This window comes from Muntiacus reevesi, chromosome 1, assembly GCF_963930625.1.
Source record: "Muntiacus reevesi chromosome 1, mMunRee1.1, whole genome shotgun sequence".
Taxonomy (NCBI): domain Eukaryota; kingdom Metazoa; phylum Chordata; class Mammalia; order Artiodactyla; family Cervidae; genus Muntiacus; species Muntiacus reevesi.
This window is the reverse complement of record NC_089249.1, coordinates 48,820,183-48,836,006: the sequence shown is the minus strand read 5'-3', so window position 1 is coordinate 48,836,006 and position 15,824 is coordinate 48,820,183. Positions and strand designations below refer to the sequence as shown.

The 15,824-nt window shown below is 49.5% G+C and overlaps 1 protein-coding gene across 1 annotated transcript; it reads left to right on the top strand.

The window, feature by feature from the left end:
- The first annotated feature begins 11,693 nt into the window (after window positions 1-11,693).
- On the top strand, window positions 11,694-14,434 carry KCNA5 (potassium voltage-gated channel subfamily A member 5). The gene has a single exon (XM_065923393.1). The coding sequence runs from the start codon at window positions 11,844-11,846 to the stop codon at window positions 13,638-13,640; it is 1,797 nt and encodes a 598-aa protein (XP_065779465.1). The 5' UTR covers window positions 11,694-11,843; the 3' UTR covers window positions 13,641-14,434.
- The last annotated feature ends 1,390 nt before the right edge of the window (window positions 14,435-15,824 follow it).

Here is a 15,824-nt window from a genome sequence, read left to right as displayed (position 1 = left end):
CCGCCTAGCAGTGTCCGCTTTGAGGAAACAGTCAGCTGACCTCAGCTGGGAAGACACACCCAACAGTGGAAAATCTCTGCCTCTTGGAGGCCGTTGGTTTTGACGAGATGCTGGACGTCCCACCTTTCAGAGATTGCTGTGTGCTAACAGGCAGTGTACTCAGAACCCCTCAGTCGTTTACATCTTTGTCACCAGCTTTTCCCCATCAGGTCTTATCAGGGACTTGGCGTGACCAAAGGCAGGATGGGAGACGGGTAGAGAAAGTTAGAAAGAGAAACCCAGTGAAAACTCCCTGGATCAGAGGAGATGCGCTAATAATGCATAGCGATAACCAGCAGCTGCTGGGCCTCACCACTCACTCCTCAACCAACCTCGGGCAATTTTCTTACCTGCATGAGCTCTCAGCATCCACATCTGTGCTCAGACGCTCAGTCGTGTCTGACTCCTTGCTTCCCCACCAGACTTCTCTGTCCATGGGATTCTCCTGGCAAGAATACTGGAATGCATTGCCAGGCACTCCTCCAGGGGATCTTCCTGAGCTAGGGATCAAACCTGCATCTGCTACTCCTGCATTGGTGGGTGGATTCTTTACCACCAGTGCCACCTATATATTAGGATTAATAATAGCAGCTACTTCTTGGAGTTGTCATTGAGGATTAAAAGCCATAATGTATGTAAAAGTCATAGTTCAAGCCCTGTAAGAACTCAAGAAATGTCAACTATGACCATATAATACATACCAACTTAATGCAATTTGCTATTTTTGAAAGTTACTTTATTGAAGTACAACTTTTTAAAATTATTCAGCATATCTTGGTAAAATACAGTAGAACACCTTGTAAAGTAATTTTTGTAGTAGTTTTATGGAGTCGGCTAAGCTGCTCTAAGAAAAAGGCAAAGTGCAGTGAATCAAAGAACAATGAAGCTTGTTTATCTCCCAGGTAACAGTCCAAGGTGAGTGCCCAAGTAATGAAGTACAGTTGATTCACAATGTCATGTTATTTCTGCTGTACAGTAAACTAATTCAGTTTTATACACACACACACACACACACACACACACACATTCTTTTTCATATTCTCTTCCATTATGGTTTATCACAGGATATTGAATATATTTCCCTGTGCTGTACATGAGTGCTAAGTCACTTCAGTCATATTACACTTACTCTTTGTAACGTTAGTCTTTGTATCACTATGGACTGTAACCCACCAGTTTCCTCTGTCCATGGGATTTCCCAGGCAAGAATACTGGAGTAGGTTGCCATTTCATTTTCCAGGGGAGCTTCCAGACCCAGGAACTGAACCCACGTTTCTTACATCTCCTGCATTGGCAGGTGGGATCTTCACCACGAGTGCCACCTGGAAAGTCTGTGCTATGCAGCAGGACTTTGTTGTTTATCCATTCTATGTATCATAGAACATTTTTTATTTTATGTGAGCCCCATTACACCTATGAATCCCAAGTTGTATTTCCCATCTTAAAGATTTTTAAAAAATGGTGTAGGGTAACTCACTTTCCCAGGCCATGTAGCTAATATTCAGATACGCAGAGTGCAACTCAAAGTCTTGGTTTTCTGCTTTCCAATATCACACTTATTACATTGCCTTGGAGACAGCGTTAGCAGTAACCTTCCTCCACCAAAGCACAGGCATACACACTGCATCTTGTTCCTGAGCGCCAGGAGAGCAGTCTTTACAACTGGGTCGTTGGTTTTCAGTATTACCCAGTGTAGTAGAATAACCCTAGGGAGCTGAGGTGAGCCATGCAGTTCAAGAGGTAAAACACCACGAGGAGTTTGCCAGCCATTTCTCTCTTGGCAGAGATAAAGGCTTGAAGCTAAGTTGAAGAGTCCGATGGTTGGTGGCTGAGTGCCATCAGAAAGTGTGAAAGTCCTTATTATGACCCTCAATATCATATTCCTACCCTGCGGCATTAGCCTGCTAAAAATAAGATAACTATTTCCCAAGATTAGTGTAAAAAAAAAAGGAAGAAGCTGGGACAGTGGGGGTTTTGGCATTGGTCTGGGGAAGGGGAACTAGAAGACAACAGACATTAAAATAGAAGCTGATGAACACTGTGTAATTTCCAACAGTTGATAATGTCATACTGCAAGGTTAGTGATTCTGCTGAGATAATTGCCATTCCCCAGATTACTGTCTTTACCAGAGAAAGAAATGATTGCTCTGTGTGAGACGTCATACTGCCTCTAGCTTCTTGAAATGTGGCAGTGATTAATGAAAGACTAGGCTTGAGATTTGCAAATCTTTCACCTAGAGTTGGGGACTTTCAGGAACAGAGAGACAGTTCCTCAGAAGAAGAAAACATGATTAACTACTCCACAGACAGGGGGACTGAGATGCTTATGGAATGACTCAGTCTTCAGAGCAAGTCTGGATCTGAAAAATGATGATCTAACCCTATTGACCTCTCGAGATATTTTTTCCCCCCTGCTGCAGAGAGTCAAGCCCGAATACTCGTTGTAAGGACTGATGCTGAAGCTGAAGCTCCAATATTTGGCCATCTGATGCAAAGAGCCAACTCATTGGAAAAGATCCTGATGCTGGGAGAGATTGAGGGCAGGAGGAGAAGTGGGCAACAGAGGATGAGATGGTTAGATAGCATCACCAAATCAATGGACACGAATTTGAGCAAACTCCAGGAGATAGCGGAGAACAGAGGAGCCTGGAATGCTGCAGTCCATGGAGGTCACAAAGAGTCAAACACTAACAATACTAATAGTTATTGAGTGCTTATGACTCTTCAGGCATTTAATATGAAGGTAGGGCTTCCCTGGTAGCTCAGTGGTAGAGAATCTGCCTGCCAATGCAGGAGACACAGATTCGATCCCTGGATGGAGAAAATCCCCTGGAGAAAGCAATGGTAACCCACTCCATTATTCTTGCCTGGGAAATCCCATAGACAGAGGAGCCTGGCGAACTATAGTCCAATGGGTCACAAAGAGCTGGACACAGATGAGCGACTAAGCAGCAACAAAGTTCCATTAGTGTCTTTATTGGACAGATGGAGAAACTGAGCCTCAGACCGGTTGAGTGTCATGTTGAATAGGAGGTGTTGCCAGCCCTCGGACCAGACCTAGCTCAGCCGGGATCCGAGTTGATATTCTGCAGAATGTAGCTCCCAGCCCCTGAATTCCTCATGCCCCACAACATCCAGTAAAATGACCAGACTCCCAGGGAGGCCCATTTTCCAGGACAGTGGTTCTCAAGCTTTGGTTACATCAGAATCACCTAGAGAGCTTGTTAAAATACAAATTCTCGGGCTTGATCTACCCGTATTCTCATCCAGTAGGTCTGGGAGGGGCTTGGATATTATATTTCTAATGAGCTTCCAGATCTTCTGGTCTCTGCTGGTCCGTGGACTGCACTTTGAGTAGCAAGCCCCTCCACCTCATCTCCTACCTCCAGGTCTAGTCACATTGAAACTGTGGCTGAGCCCTAATCCTGTTCCATGACCAAAGCATCTTTTAACCAAATTAGAATAAAGAGGATTTATTTTGAGAGACATTGAGAAAAATGGGGACTGTTTAGCCTGCATGAATCGTGTAGTGACCACATGTTTTCTTCCCAGACTTAGAAGGGATAGTTCTTATATAAGACTAAAACGGTTTTACATTTGCTTAGCACTTTAAAAATAAAGTGCTCTTTTGATATACCTGGATACATAACCCAAATTCATAAATATAACTTCACACCATGCGGGCCATAATCTAGCTCAACAAGCCATGAAATATAAAATACTCAAAGAATGCCTTCCTTGATCTGGAGGCCTACACAGAGAAATCAGAGTTGCAGTCATTACTGAGAAAGGGAAAAACCAAATTCAAATGGCTCTAACCCTAAAAATCTATGAAGCTCCCGGTTCACGATTTCAAAGTTAGAAGGCTTTCTATTATGTCAGTGAATACCACAGTGAGATGGGTTGAGGAAGGAAAGATGGATGTTAGAAAGAGAGAGACTGAGATAAAGAGTCCCACTGCATCCCTGGCTTCGCTTGTGGCTCAGCTGGTGAAGAATCTGCCTCCAGTGTGGGAGACCTGGGTTCGATCTCTGGGTTGGGAAGATCCCCTGGAGAAGGGAATGGCAACCCACTTCAGTATTCTGGCCTGGAGAATTCCATGGACTGTATAGTCCATGGGTCGCAAAGAGTTGGACACAACTGAGTGACTTTCACTAAAGCACCCCTAACCCTCCAGTCGGAGGGAACGGACACCCTCACTCACCAGGGCTACTCCTCCTTTGAACCTCGAAGCCCTGTCCATCTGGGTCACTTTCCTTTCTCCGCTTGGCCTCTGAAAAGCCCGGGACCCATTAATGAATTTATTCCTGGATTATATTAGGGCAGGAGGGAGGGAGGGAGGGAGAGAAAAAGCCACTCTCCAGATGAGAACCTTGATTTGTGAATGTCTCTCCTTTTAATCCCTCTGAACAGGAAACCACTGTAACAGACTCTGGTTTCGCTCAGGATCTAGGTCAATTTCAATGTAATCTCTCCTTTCCTCTAACCCTCAGCCTGGCCTCCTGCTCTCATCTCTTAAAGCAGCAAAGACATCCTCCTCCCTCCGAACACCCCACAAACACAAACTCGCTTGTTTTGCATGTGTGTTTTGCCTGACTCTGCCTTGGCTGCTCTATCAAACAGGAAAGAAAGGCCATTTCCAGAATTTCCTCCCCAAGGTGTTGGATTGAGGGGCAAGTGAGAAAGGATTGGGGGGGTGGGGGAGAACAGCTGCTCCTCTCATTAAGATGTTTTTCACCCCAGATCTGTGAGGGGGATGCATCTGGGAGAGAGGATTAGATGAGAGAAGGCTTTGCTGATTAATACCCTATTATTCATTATTTCACGCTTACGTATCCTGAGGTCTATTATTTAATAGTAACGACTACAGGATCATATTAATATTTTGTAACATTCAGTAGTAAGACTCGGTCTATCCAAGACTTATTAATCGCCTTTTCCTCCTAACTTTTTAAGAAGTTACTTCGGTTTATTTCAACCATGTTTCCTTCTGTTTGGCTCTCCCTGGTCCAGCCTTAGAAGCCCGGAGCCCTCTCCCCAGACTCTGGACACCTTGGTGCTTCCTTAGAAAGATGCTGACTAATGAGTGTTGGGCAGGGGTTTCCCTGGTGGCTCAGTGGTAAAGAATCTGCCTGCCAATGCAGGAAACATGAGTTCGATCCCTGGTCCGGGAAGATTCCACATGCTGCAAAGCAACTAAGTCCGTGTGCCACATCTGCTGAGCCTCTGTTCTAGAGCCCGGGGTCCTCAACTAATGAAGCCCTTGTGCCCTAGAACCTGTACTCCCCAACAAGAGAAGCCACGGCAAGGAGAAGCCTGCTGCCATGAAGGGCAGCCCCTGCTGGCCACGACTAGAGAAAAGCCCAAGCAGCAACGAAGACTCAGCACAGCCAAAAATAATAATTAAAAAAGAAATCGGAGATCTCTCCACAGTGCCCAGGGATGTGCTAGAGAAGCCCTGCCAGAGTGCCTAGGGCTGCTTTAGAGATGGGGTCCCCACAGCAGAGCTCTCTTCCCCTTGGCATGAAGGGGCAGAGGCTGAGCTGAGCCCTGGCCGATGGGAAGCACTCTCGCTGACTTGTAGGGTGTCTGTCCAGTCCCTTCACTGGAAACTCTCATCACATTTCTGATGGGGTTTTCATTCCTTATAAGCTCCTCCAAGGTCACTGTTGTTGTTGTTGCTAAGTTGTTGCTCTGTGACCCCATGGACTGTAGCCCTCCATGCTCCTCTGTCCATGGGATTCTCCAGGCAAGAATACTGGAGTGGATTGCCATGCCCTTCTCCAGGGGATCTTCCTGACCCAGGGATCAAACCTGTGTCTCCTGTAGCTACTGCATTGCAGGCAGATTCTTTACCACTAAGCCACTGAGGAAGCCCTCCTCCAAGGTAGAGGGGCAAAAATCAATAATTGATAGGAAAGACTCCTGACTTAATTAGGACAGAATTTTGTTTTTGCCCCCACTGCCCGTTTAAATTTTGTCTAATGGAGGAAGCTTTTCCCCTTGACCTGGGTAGAAATCCAGGAGATCTCCACGTTGTTTTGGACTGTTCTTATATAATAAGCAGAGCTACACTACCTTTAGGTCTCAAACATGCTCCTAATTTAGGAATGAAAGCACCCAGTCCAAAATGTTAAATTGCTTCTAGCCACAAACTTGTTTTAACCCACAGAGTGAAGGCCATCTGTGTAATAACAGATAATGGAGAAATCGAGAACCTGAATAAAAGGCCAAAGCAGATTTAATTCAGGACTTCCCATATTTGACCATCCACTGCCTGCTTAGGTTCCATCTCCACAACCACTTGGAGTGTCTGGCTTATCTCAGAAATCCTCTTTCAATTCCTAGCCCACGGTTTCCCCTTCCTCGCTACTCCAGAGGTGAATTCCTTTCTCTCCGTTTGATTACATTCAACAGTTACTAGTTGATATTCACAATATGGCCAAGGTACCATGTTTGCTGTTGGAAGGCAAATCAGATGAATTTAGTCCTTGACTTCAAGCTATCTCTAGCTCTATTATCTGAAAGTTAAAGTGTTAGTCACTCAGTCATGTTCTACTCTTTGCAACTCCACAGACCCTATAGCCTGCCAGGCTCCTCTGTCCATGGAATTCTACAGACAAGAATACTGGAGTGGGTTGCCATTCCCCTTCTCTAGGGATCTTCCCCACCCAGGGATCGAACCCAGGTCTGCTGCATTGCAGGCAGACTCTTTACCGTCTGAGCCACCATGGAAGCCTACCTATCTATTAATACCTTCCTACCTTCGATCTCTATCTATAAAAAGATAAATGGTATGGTATATATATTTATATATGAGGCAGATAGATACATACAAACAAAAATAAATAAATACAGACACACACATAGAGATAAATATATATTCTAATGAGAGTAGAGGGGGAGAAGAGGCTAAAAGAAGTAATTGAGAAATAAAATGAAGACCTCTTAGCACATATGCTTTACAGACACACACACGAAGCACCTGAGTGTTCAGGAAAGGAGTATTCATGTGTCCTACTGGGGATCGTGACCTCGCCGGCTCTTCATGATCTGCCTTCCTCCTTTTCTCCAATCCAGTCTCACAGACTTCCCCCCAGCTGTGTGTCAGCTGTGTTCACTTTCTTTCAGTTCTTCATCTCCTTTTTAAAAAACAATAATTTTATTTATTTATTTAGGCTGTCCTGGGTCTTCATTGCTGCTCGAGCTTTTCTCTAAATGCGGTGCACGGGCTTCTCATTGCGGTGGCCTCTCTTGTTGTGGAGCACGGACTCTAGAATGCTCAGGTTTCAGCAGTTGTGGCTCCCAGGCTCCAGAGCACAGGGTCAATACATTTGTGCTGCATGGACTTGGTTGCTCCGTGGCATGTGGGATCTTCCCAGATCAGGGGTCGAACCTGCGTCTCCTGAATTGGCAGGTGGCTTCTTTACCACTGAGCCACCAGGGAAGCCTTCTCTCAGTTCTTCCAACCAACCCTGACCCCTCCACCCAAGGACCTGGGAACATACACTTCCGTCCACCTGGAACAGTACGCCTTACTCATCATCACCTCAGAAAGCTTCCCTGGGTCCTAGGGCAGGCGTCGGACTCCCCACCATTCTCACAGCCCCCTACATTCTAGCTGTACTCCTTACAATTGTGTTAACCAACCAGCAGAAAATTAGATGCTCAGAGACTCTGGCCTTGCCCAGAGGAAAGATGTCTGTCCTGGTCATCAATATACTCCCAGACCCTAGAACAACAACTTGTACATAGTAGGTACTCATTGAATATTTTTGAAGGGATTAATAAACATGGCATTTAAGATTCATTCTCCTTTTTATCTTCTCCCTTTTCTCTCTCTTCCAGCCCAGTTCTCTTTTTTTAGGACCCCTTACCTCTCATAATGTTCTTTTCTCTTGGTTCTGCACAGTTTAAGAGTCCCTTGTGAAGTGATTGGCCTCCAACTAATAAAATTTAAAAAAAAAATTAATAACAAAAAAATAAATAAATAAAAATAAAAATAAAATAAAAATTAAAAAAAAAAAAAAAAAAAGAGTCCCACTGTGGTCTGCTGGGAGCTGTCCCGTGAGTTGAGAGATGATTCCTCCTTTGTTTACTTCTGGAGGTCTCATTCTGGGAGATAATAATGTATGTGTTGCAAGTCATTCATTCATTCATTCATTCAAACCCCTTGGGGTTTGTCTGAGAGGAGATGCTGCTCAAACTGTGACTTGAGGACAGGAGCGGCAGCACCACAGGGGAGCTTGCTTGAGTCTAAGCCTGCCTGTGGGGGCCCGGGGGCTCAATCTTGCTATTTACTTACTTATTTATTTATTTTGCTTTGCTTATCTTTGAGGCATGCAGGATCTTAGTTCCCTGACCAAGGACTGAAACTGTGCCCCCTGCAGTGATGTGCGTATATGTGTTAGTCACTCAGTCATATTTGACTCTTTGCGACCCGATAGACAGACTGCAGCATGCCAGGCTTCCCTGTCCTTCACCATCTCTCAGAGTTTGCTCAAACTCATGTCTATTGAGTCAGTGAAGCTATCTAACCATCTCATCCTCTGTCACCCCCTTTTCCTCCTGCCCTCAATCTTTCCCGGCATCAGGGTCTTTTACAGTGAGTCGGCTCTTTGCAACAGGTGGCCAAAGTACTGGAGCTTCAGCTTCAGCATGAGTTGAAGGTTGATCGGGAAGCAATGCAAAAAACATAAGAGAACTTGCAGAACTCAGAAGGGGACATCTTCAGACCAAGATGCTCTTCTGACACCTGGGAAAGGAAAGGGAAGGAGGAAAAGTTGGATGGGGGAGTCTCAGATGGCATTTGTTTATTTATTTATTACTTTAAAAATTTATTTATTAATATTTATTTATTTAGCTGCACCAAGTCTTAGTTGTGACATCAGGATCTTCAGTTGTAGCATGTGGGCTCTAGCCCAAGGCCCCCTGCATTGGGAGTGCAGAGTCTTAGCCACTGGACCACCAGGGAAGTCTCTCAGATGGCAATATTTTTCTTCCAAAGTCTTCGCAGACCCAGCAGGGGAGCTCCAAAGCAAAGAGCAGACTCTCAGTTTTGCAGAGTTCTGCGCTGTGCAGAAACCGAACCAGCCAGGTCCCTGTGAGCCTGCAGTGCTGTCATGGCCCGGGGGCTCCTCGGGAGGCTGGAAACCAGGCAGAGCCGGGAGGTGGCAGCAACTGGGGGCTGGCAGCCAACTGCGTCCTTTGCAGCCAAAAGGCAAGTTCTTTCTCTAAGGACGATCCTGCTGTATTCCCCATGGCAGATGCTGTGACATCTGAAGGTAATCTTACAAGAAACCTATGAAGGCTAGGAAATGCCTGGAAGCAGATTTAAGGAAGTGCCACACTAACAGCCTGACTCACATGCCCTTCTAGGACCGTTTATGTGGTGCTCTTATTCTTCAGGACACAGTCTCCCTGAGGCTCCTGGAAGACAAGGTCCAGGGAACCCTTTCTCCTAGGGAGCCCGGAGAGAGCCCGTGTGAACTGACACGGCATCTCTCTATTTATAAGATGTGTGAACCCAAAGGTCTCTGAGTTCGTTTCCTACCAGCTCTGCAGTTTCAGACTTCCCAGGGCAGACTTCATCTCATTTGGCAACTTCAGAGTCAGAGAAGAAAAAACAAAAAAACAAAAAACAGCACAGATCTGAGGATGCAGGGGAGTGCAAGGCCCTGATGATAACCAATGATGCCTCTACACACTCATTTTCACTCTCTTGCCCCATTCCCACTCACGCACATCTGCCAGGACAGCCCACTGCACGTGCAGAGTTGCACACAGTGAAAACGTTTGCCTATGCCAAATGGACAGTCACCCTCGAGTTCACTTAACAAAACCACGTGGACACACACTCCTCCAGCCCTGACACAAGCTTCTGAGTTTACACTCTGCTATTCCAACCCACATTTGTGCACCCAGCATCAAGCTTTCAAAAAGTCCTTTGTGTGCGATGCTTACATGAACAAGAGATTATAACATTACATACAAAAGCCCCAACAACCTGCAGAAACAGAAATAGACAATCATACAGACATTCAAAAACACAGAGATTTTAGGGTAAATTAAAATTATCTGGAGGCTGTGCCTGGAATGCTCTGAAGACATGCCTTGAAGGCTATTTCTCTCTTGGCTACAGATTCTAACACCCAGGGCTGTGGCGGAGCAGAACGCCTGATTCCCTAACCCAGAAGCACTTAGGGGATCATCTTAGCCATTCTCCAGCCTCCTGCAGAATGGACTAAAGCCATTAAGTCAGATGGTGAGGGGGATATCTATAGAGGAGCGGAGTGGGGGGAACAGGGGCCCACACTCTGCTTGCTTGGGTTTAAATCCCAGCTTCGCCACTTTCTACTGTGTGACTTCAGGCAAGTTAATCAACTTCTCTGTGTCTCATTTTCCTCACCTATAAACATGGGGCTAATAATATTACCGAGAAAATGGGTTGCTGAGAGACAAGACCAGCCAATATTTGTGAAGTGCTGAGAATGGGCCTGCTACAGCAGAGCAAAGTGAGTATCGGTTTTTATTCTACTCCTGACATTTCTCCACCCTGGGGACTCCAGGCTCCCAGGCTCCTTCCCCAGCAGCGTCCCTCCCAGTCTCCCTATGCAAGCCTCCTTGCAGTCACCAGCTCCTAGCTTCCACTGCCAGGAGCCGCTCTCTCCAGGGTCCTTCTCTCTCCTCCCCTTCCCTCTTCCTGGTTCCTACAGATGAGATTGGTAGGGAGCAGCGGCTGTGTGTGGCAGGAATAGGAAGCCAGGCAGCCAGTCCCCCGTCTCAGCTGCCTGCCCGGGGAGATGCCAGGCTCGATGTGCTTCGGGGACCACCCCTGTCTGCCCTGGGAATCAGGGCTTTCCCAAGGGCAAGGGCAGGGAGGTGCTGTAAGGTGAATTCTCCGTCAGCTACCTTCTGGTGCAAATATATGTAGGGAGATGGGAAGAGACAGGCTTCTCCACTCGCCTGAAGATACATATATATCTAGAATACTGGGGTGGGTAGCTGTTCCCTTCTCCAGGGGATCTTCCTGACCCAGGGATCGAACAGGGGTCTCCCACATCGCAGGCATATTCTTTATATTCTGAGTCACCGGGGAAGCCTAGATATACATATACATATATAAACATATATATTTTTTTCCTCTCAAAGCCCATAGCTCCGCCTCTCACCCTCCTGTCTGTAATTTTTCCCGAAGAAGAGAGAACCGTTATTCCTCCAAAGAACCGCCTTCTCTCGAACCCGGGCTCATCCTGTGGTCGCATCTCTCCAACACAGGAGGATTCATTTCCCCCGAGTCCACTCGGCGATCAGCGGGTTCCCAGGTGAACTGAAATCCAGAACTATTCTCATCTGGCCGCCCTGGGAGTTGGTTGCAGCGCTCTCGGTACAACCTGTTCCTCCATCCTCTCCCTTCCCCTTCCAGGCTGCGCCCAGCTCAGCTCCTCCCGCCCTCGCCCGGGGGCCCCAGCTGCGCCCTCGGGAAGACACCCGCGGTCTCGGTGCCCCGAGGGGAGGGCGGGAGGAGGAGGGGAGGGCGGGAGGGAGGCGGGGAGCCGCGCGGGGTGGAGGCCGGGCCTGCGGCTGAAGGTTGCCTCGGCTGGAAGGCGGCTTTTGGCTGCTTGGTAACGGGCTGCCAGAACCGAGCGAGGCAGAGCGCAGGGCAGCGGCTTCTTGACGTCAGGACCCGACCGCGCCAGCCACCCAGCCCGCCCCACAGCGGGGCCGGCCGCCGGCGGGAGAGGAGTCCGGCGCGGGGCGCCCTGCGGGTGAGGGGGGCGCAGCATGCCCCCCACCCCCGGGTCATGGAGATCGCCCTGGTGCCCCTGGAGAACGGCGGTGCCATGACCGTCAGGGGAGGAGAGGAGGCCCGGACCACGGCGGGTCAGCTCCGCTGCTCGGCGACGGCCGCACTCAGCGATGGACCCAAGCGGCCGGCGCCCAGGAGGCGCAGCGGCGCGGAGAGGGGCGAAGACCCGGGAGGCCGGCCGTCGCCACCACCGCGCCAGGAGCTGCCCCAGGCTAGCCCGCGGCCTCCGGAGGACGAGGAGGGAGAAGGCGACCCCGCCCTGGGCGTGGCGGGGGACCAGGTGCTGGGCCCGGGGTCCCTCCATCACCAGCGCGTCCTCATCAACATCTCCGGGCTGCGCTTCGAGACGCAGCTGCGCACCCTGGCGCAGTTCCCCAACACGCTCCTGGGGGACCCGGCCAAGCGCCTGCGCTACTTCGACCCGCTGAGGAACGAGTACTTCTTCGACCGCAATCGGCCCAGCTTCGACGGCATCCTCTACTACTACCAGTCGGGGGGCCGGCTTCGCAGGCCGGTCAACGTCTCCCTGGACGTGTTCGCAGACGAGATCCGCTTCTACCAGCTGGGGGACGAGGCCATGGAGCGCTTCCGGGAGGACGAGGGCTTCATCAAGGAGGAGGAGAAGCCCCTGCCCCGCAACGAGTTCCAGCGCCAGGTGTGGCTGATTTTCGAGTACCCGGAGAGCTCGGGCTCTGCACGGGCCATCGCCATCGTCTCGGTCCTAGTCATCCTCATCTCCATCATCACCTTCTGCTTGGAGACGCTGCCCGAGTTCCGGGATGAACGCGAGCTGCTGCGCCATCCCCCGGTCCCCCACCAGCCCCGGGGACCCCACAGGGGGCCCAATGGCAGCGGGGCCGCAGCGCCCCCTTCCGGCCCCACGGTGGCGCCTCTTCTGCCCAGGACCCTGGCTGACCCCTTCTTCATCGTGGAGACCACTTGCGTCATCTGGTTCACCTTCGAGCTGCTAGTGCGGTTCTTCGCCTGCCCCAGCAAGGCCGAGTTCTCTCGGAACATCATGAACATCATTGACGTGGTGGCCATCTTCCCCTACTTCATCACCCTGGGCACCGAGCTGGTGGAGCAGCAGCAACCGGGGGGCGGGGGCGGCCAGAACGGGCAGCAGGCCATGTCCCTGGCCATCCTCAGAGTGATCCGCCTGGTCCGCGTGTTCCGCATCTTCAAGCTGTCCCGCCACTCCAAGGGGCTGCAGATCCTGGGCAAGACGCTGCAGGCCTCCATGCGGGAGCTGGGCCTGCTCATCTTCTTCCTCTTCATCGGGGTCATCCTCTTCTCCAGCGCTGTCTACTTCGCGGAGGCTGACAACCAGGAGACCCATTTCTCCAGCATCCCGGATGCCTTCTGGTGGGCGGTGGTCACCATGACTACGGTGGGCTATGGGGACATGAGGCCCGTCACCGTGGGCGGCAAGATAGTGGGCTCCCTATGTGCCATCGCTGGGGTCCTCACCATCGCCCTGCCCGTGCCTGTCATCGTCTCCAACTTCAACTACTTCTACCACCGGGAGACGGACCACGAGGAGCAGGCAGTCCTTAAGGAAGAACAGGGCAGTCAGGGCCAGGGGGCTGGACCCGCCAGCACAGGCCAGCGAAAGGCCAGCTGGAGCAAGGGGTCCCTCTGCAAGGCGGCAGGGTCCTTGGAAAACGCAGATGGCTCTCGAAGGGGCAGTTGCTCCCTGGAGAAGTGTAACCTCAAGGCCAAAAGCAACGTGGATTTGCGGAGATCGCTATATGCCCTCTGCCTGGACACCAGTCGGGAGACGGATTTGTAAGGGGGTCCCAGGAGGACAGCTGGCTGCAGGCTGGAGACAGCAGAGGCCTTCTGACCCTGGGGATCTACTTGACACCGCAGAGTATTTCAAGCCCACCCTGGTACCTAGGTCTGTCCCTTTTCTCTCACTGCTCCCCTCCTGCCTCCCCCTCCACCTTGATCCCCTCATTTTTCCTCTTCTTTCCATGACCCCAAGGGTCACCTATTTTTAAAAACTACCACATTCCATGACGCAGGAGCTGTTGAAATGGTGAACGCTGTGAGATGGACGTCTTTGTAGCCAGTTTCCTACACCCAGCAGAAGGACAACCCAAACAAAAATGACTTTAAATAGCCCAGATCTCCAGGGATTTTGTAAAACCCCTCCTCACATCCCTGTGCTCCAGATTTGCTTCACAGATGATTATATTTGTGTATAAGGGGAAATATTATTTTTATGGCTGGAGAGTGGATTTTTGTACCGTGGTTCAGATGGAGATATTTTGGATACATTTTCAAGACATATGTTATATTCATGGAAGAGATGGGTTTTGTGATGTTCTCCCGTGATACTTACATTACAGCCGGAGACCCTGGTCCAGCCATTCTAGTTCCTGTGTCAGTAAGCCTCTCTCTTTTCTGACATGTAGTATCGGTGCTTTGTGTCTGAGGCAGGCAATGCTCTGGAAGAAAGGCAAGTCTAACTGTTTTCTGTGCGCCTTAATTCTTGTAACTTTCTTCAAAAAGCATTTTAATGATGTAGGAGGAAGACTTCTGATAATTCGTCCTCTTGAATTTTTATCCCAGGAAATAAAATGTTACTCGATTAAGGCAAGTGTTAGTTTTTCTACAGCTGATGTATCTTTGGAAATTAAAAAAAAAAAAAAGTCTGTTCCTCACTGTTTATGGTTCTGGAGTCAGAGCAAACTTGACTGGGGCGGAGGAGGACTTGGAAAGTTCATGGTTTGATCATTGACATCTCTTTGCTGGGCCCCCTCTGTGCCTTGAAGACAGAGGGGTGAATTCTGTTTGTCTCAAGTGATTAGAACACAGATACTCCCAGATGGCATTAGACCCAGCTGTCAGCGGGTCTAATGTGGATGGAATTAAAAGGCAAATGATGACCAGACCCTCCCCTCCTCCCTTCTGCCCGCAGCCCCACTGCCATCTCCTGGGTCTGGGTTTCCCAGCCTTTGTCTGCAGGTTTTAAGCCCTACTTAACATGGTTGTCAGCTCTGAGAAACAAGCCTGGTTCTCCGGGATAGGAGACCTCTCCGAAAAAGTGTAGCCCTGATGGGAAAATCACAGAGAGAGGAGGCAGCACCTTATTATTATATTCCCACCCCACCCCCAACACCCCCACCAAACCATGGTGAAGCAGAGAAGGATGAATTGCCTTTGTGGCAGATGGAGGCAGAGAGAGGCTGGAAGGGTTTGTTTGTCCACATTAAGGGCTGGTTTCTACAGATTGTAACCTTGCCCCGAGTAATCTCTAAATTCACAACAAATCCCTTTGTTCCCTTGTCATCAGATGATACTGACAAAATATCACAGCAGGTGTAACGCTGGCTGCAATGTCTCTCTGGGCTTAGCTATCCACCAGGGGTTTCTGATTCCTGCTGTTGTTTTTTTTCTGCTGAACAATCCAAAGACTGGTGGTTTGGCATCCTCACCAGGGTAGATTGGTGGTCCGTAGCCACATGCGACCACAGCGAGCTTGATGGCTAGTTCTGGGGCACGTTCAAGTTTGGGAGATGGAGGGGAGGAGGAGGATCTGGGAGACTGATGTCTGAGGTTTGTGGATTTAAATGAGATGTCCACGCAGGAGTAAAAGCCTGTCTGTGACCGCCTGGAGTCATTACCAGCTGGGAACTGTGAACATCGCATCAGAGAAGGAAGCAGAAGGACTGTGCCCGGGGCTCTGTTGTTTCACATTACATGCAGAAATCAAGGAGAGTGAGCAGGGACACTCTGTTTATTTGTAATTTACAATCTTCCTAAAAGCAGGGCTTCTTGTCCGAGCTCTCCTCCACACCGTCTCACCTCCAAGCCCTCTGTGGCTCCCCAACTGATGTGGTTTAATGCACCCCTCCTGGCTGGGATGGGGTCATCCCTTCGGTTCCACTCTCCCTTGAAGATAAAAGAGAAGGCGCCGCCCTTGCCCTGAAGGCCGTTTCCTTTAGACTTGAGCAACAAAGAGAGAACT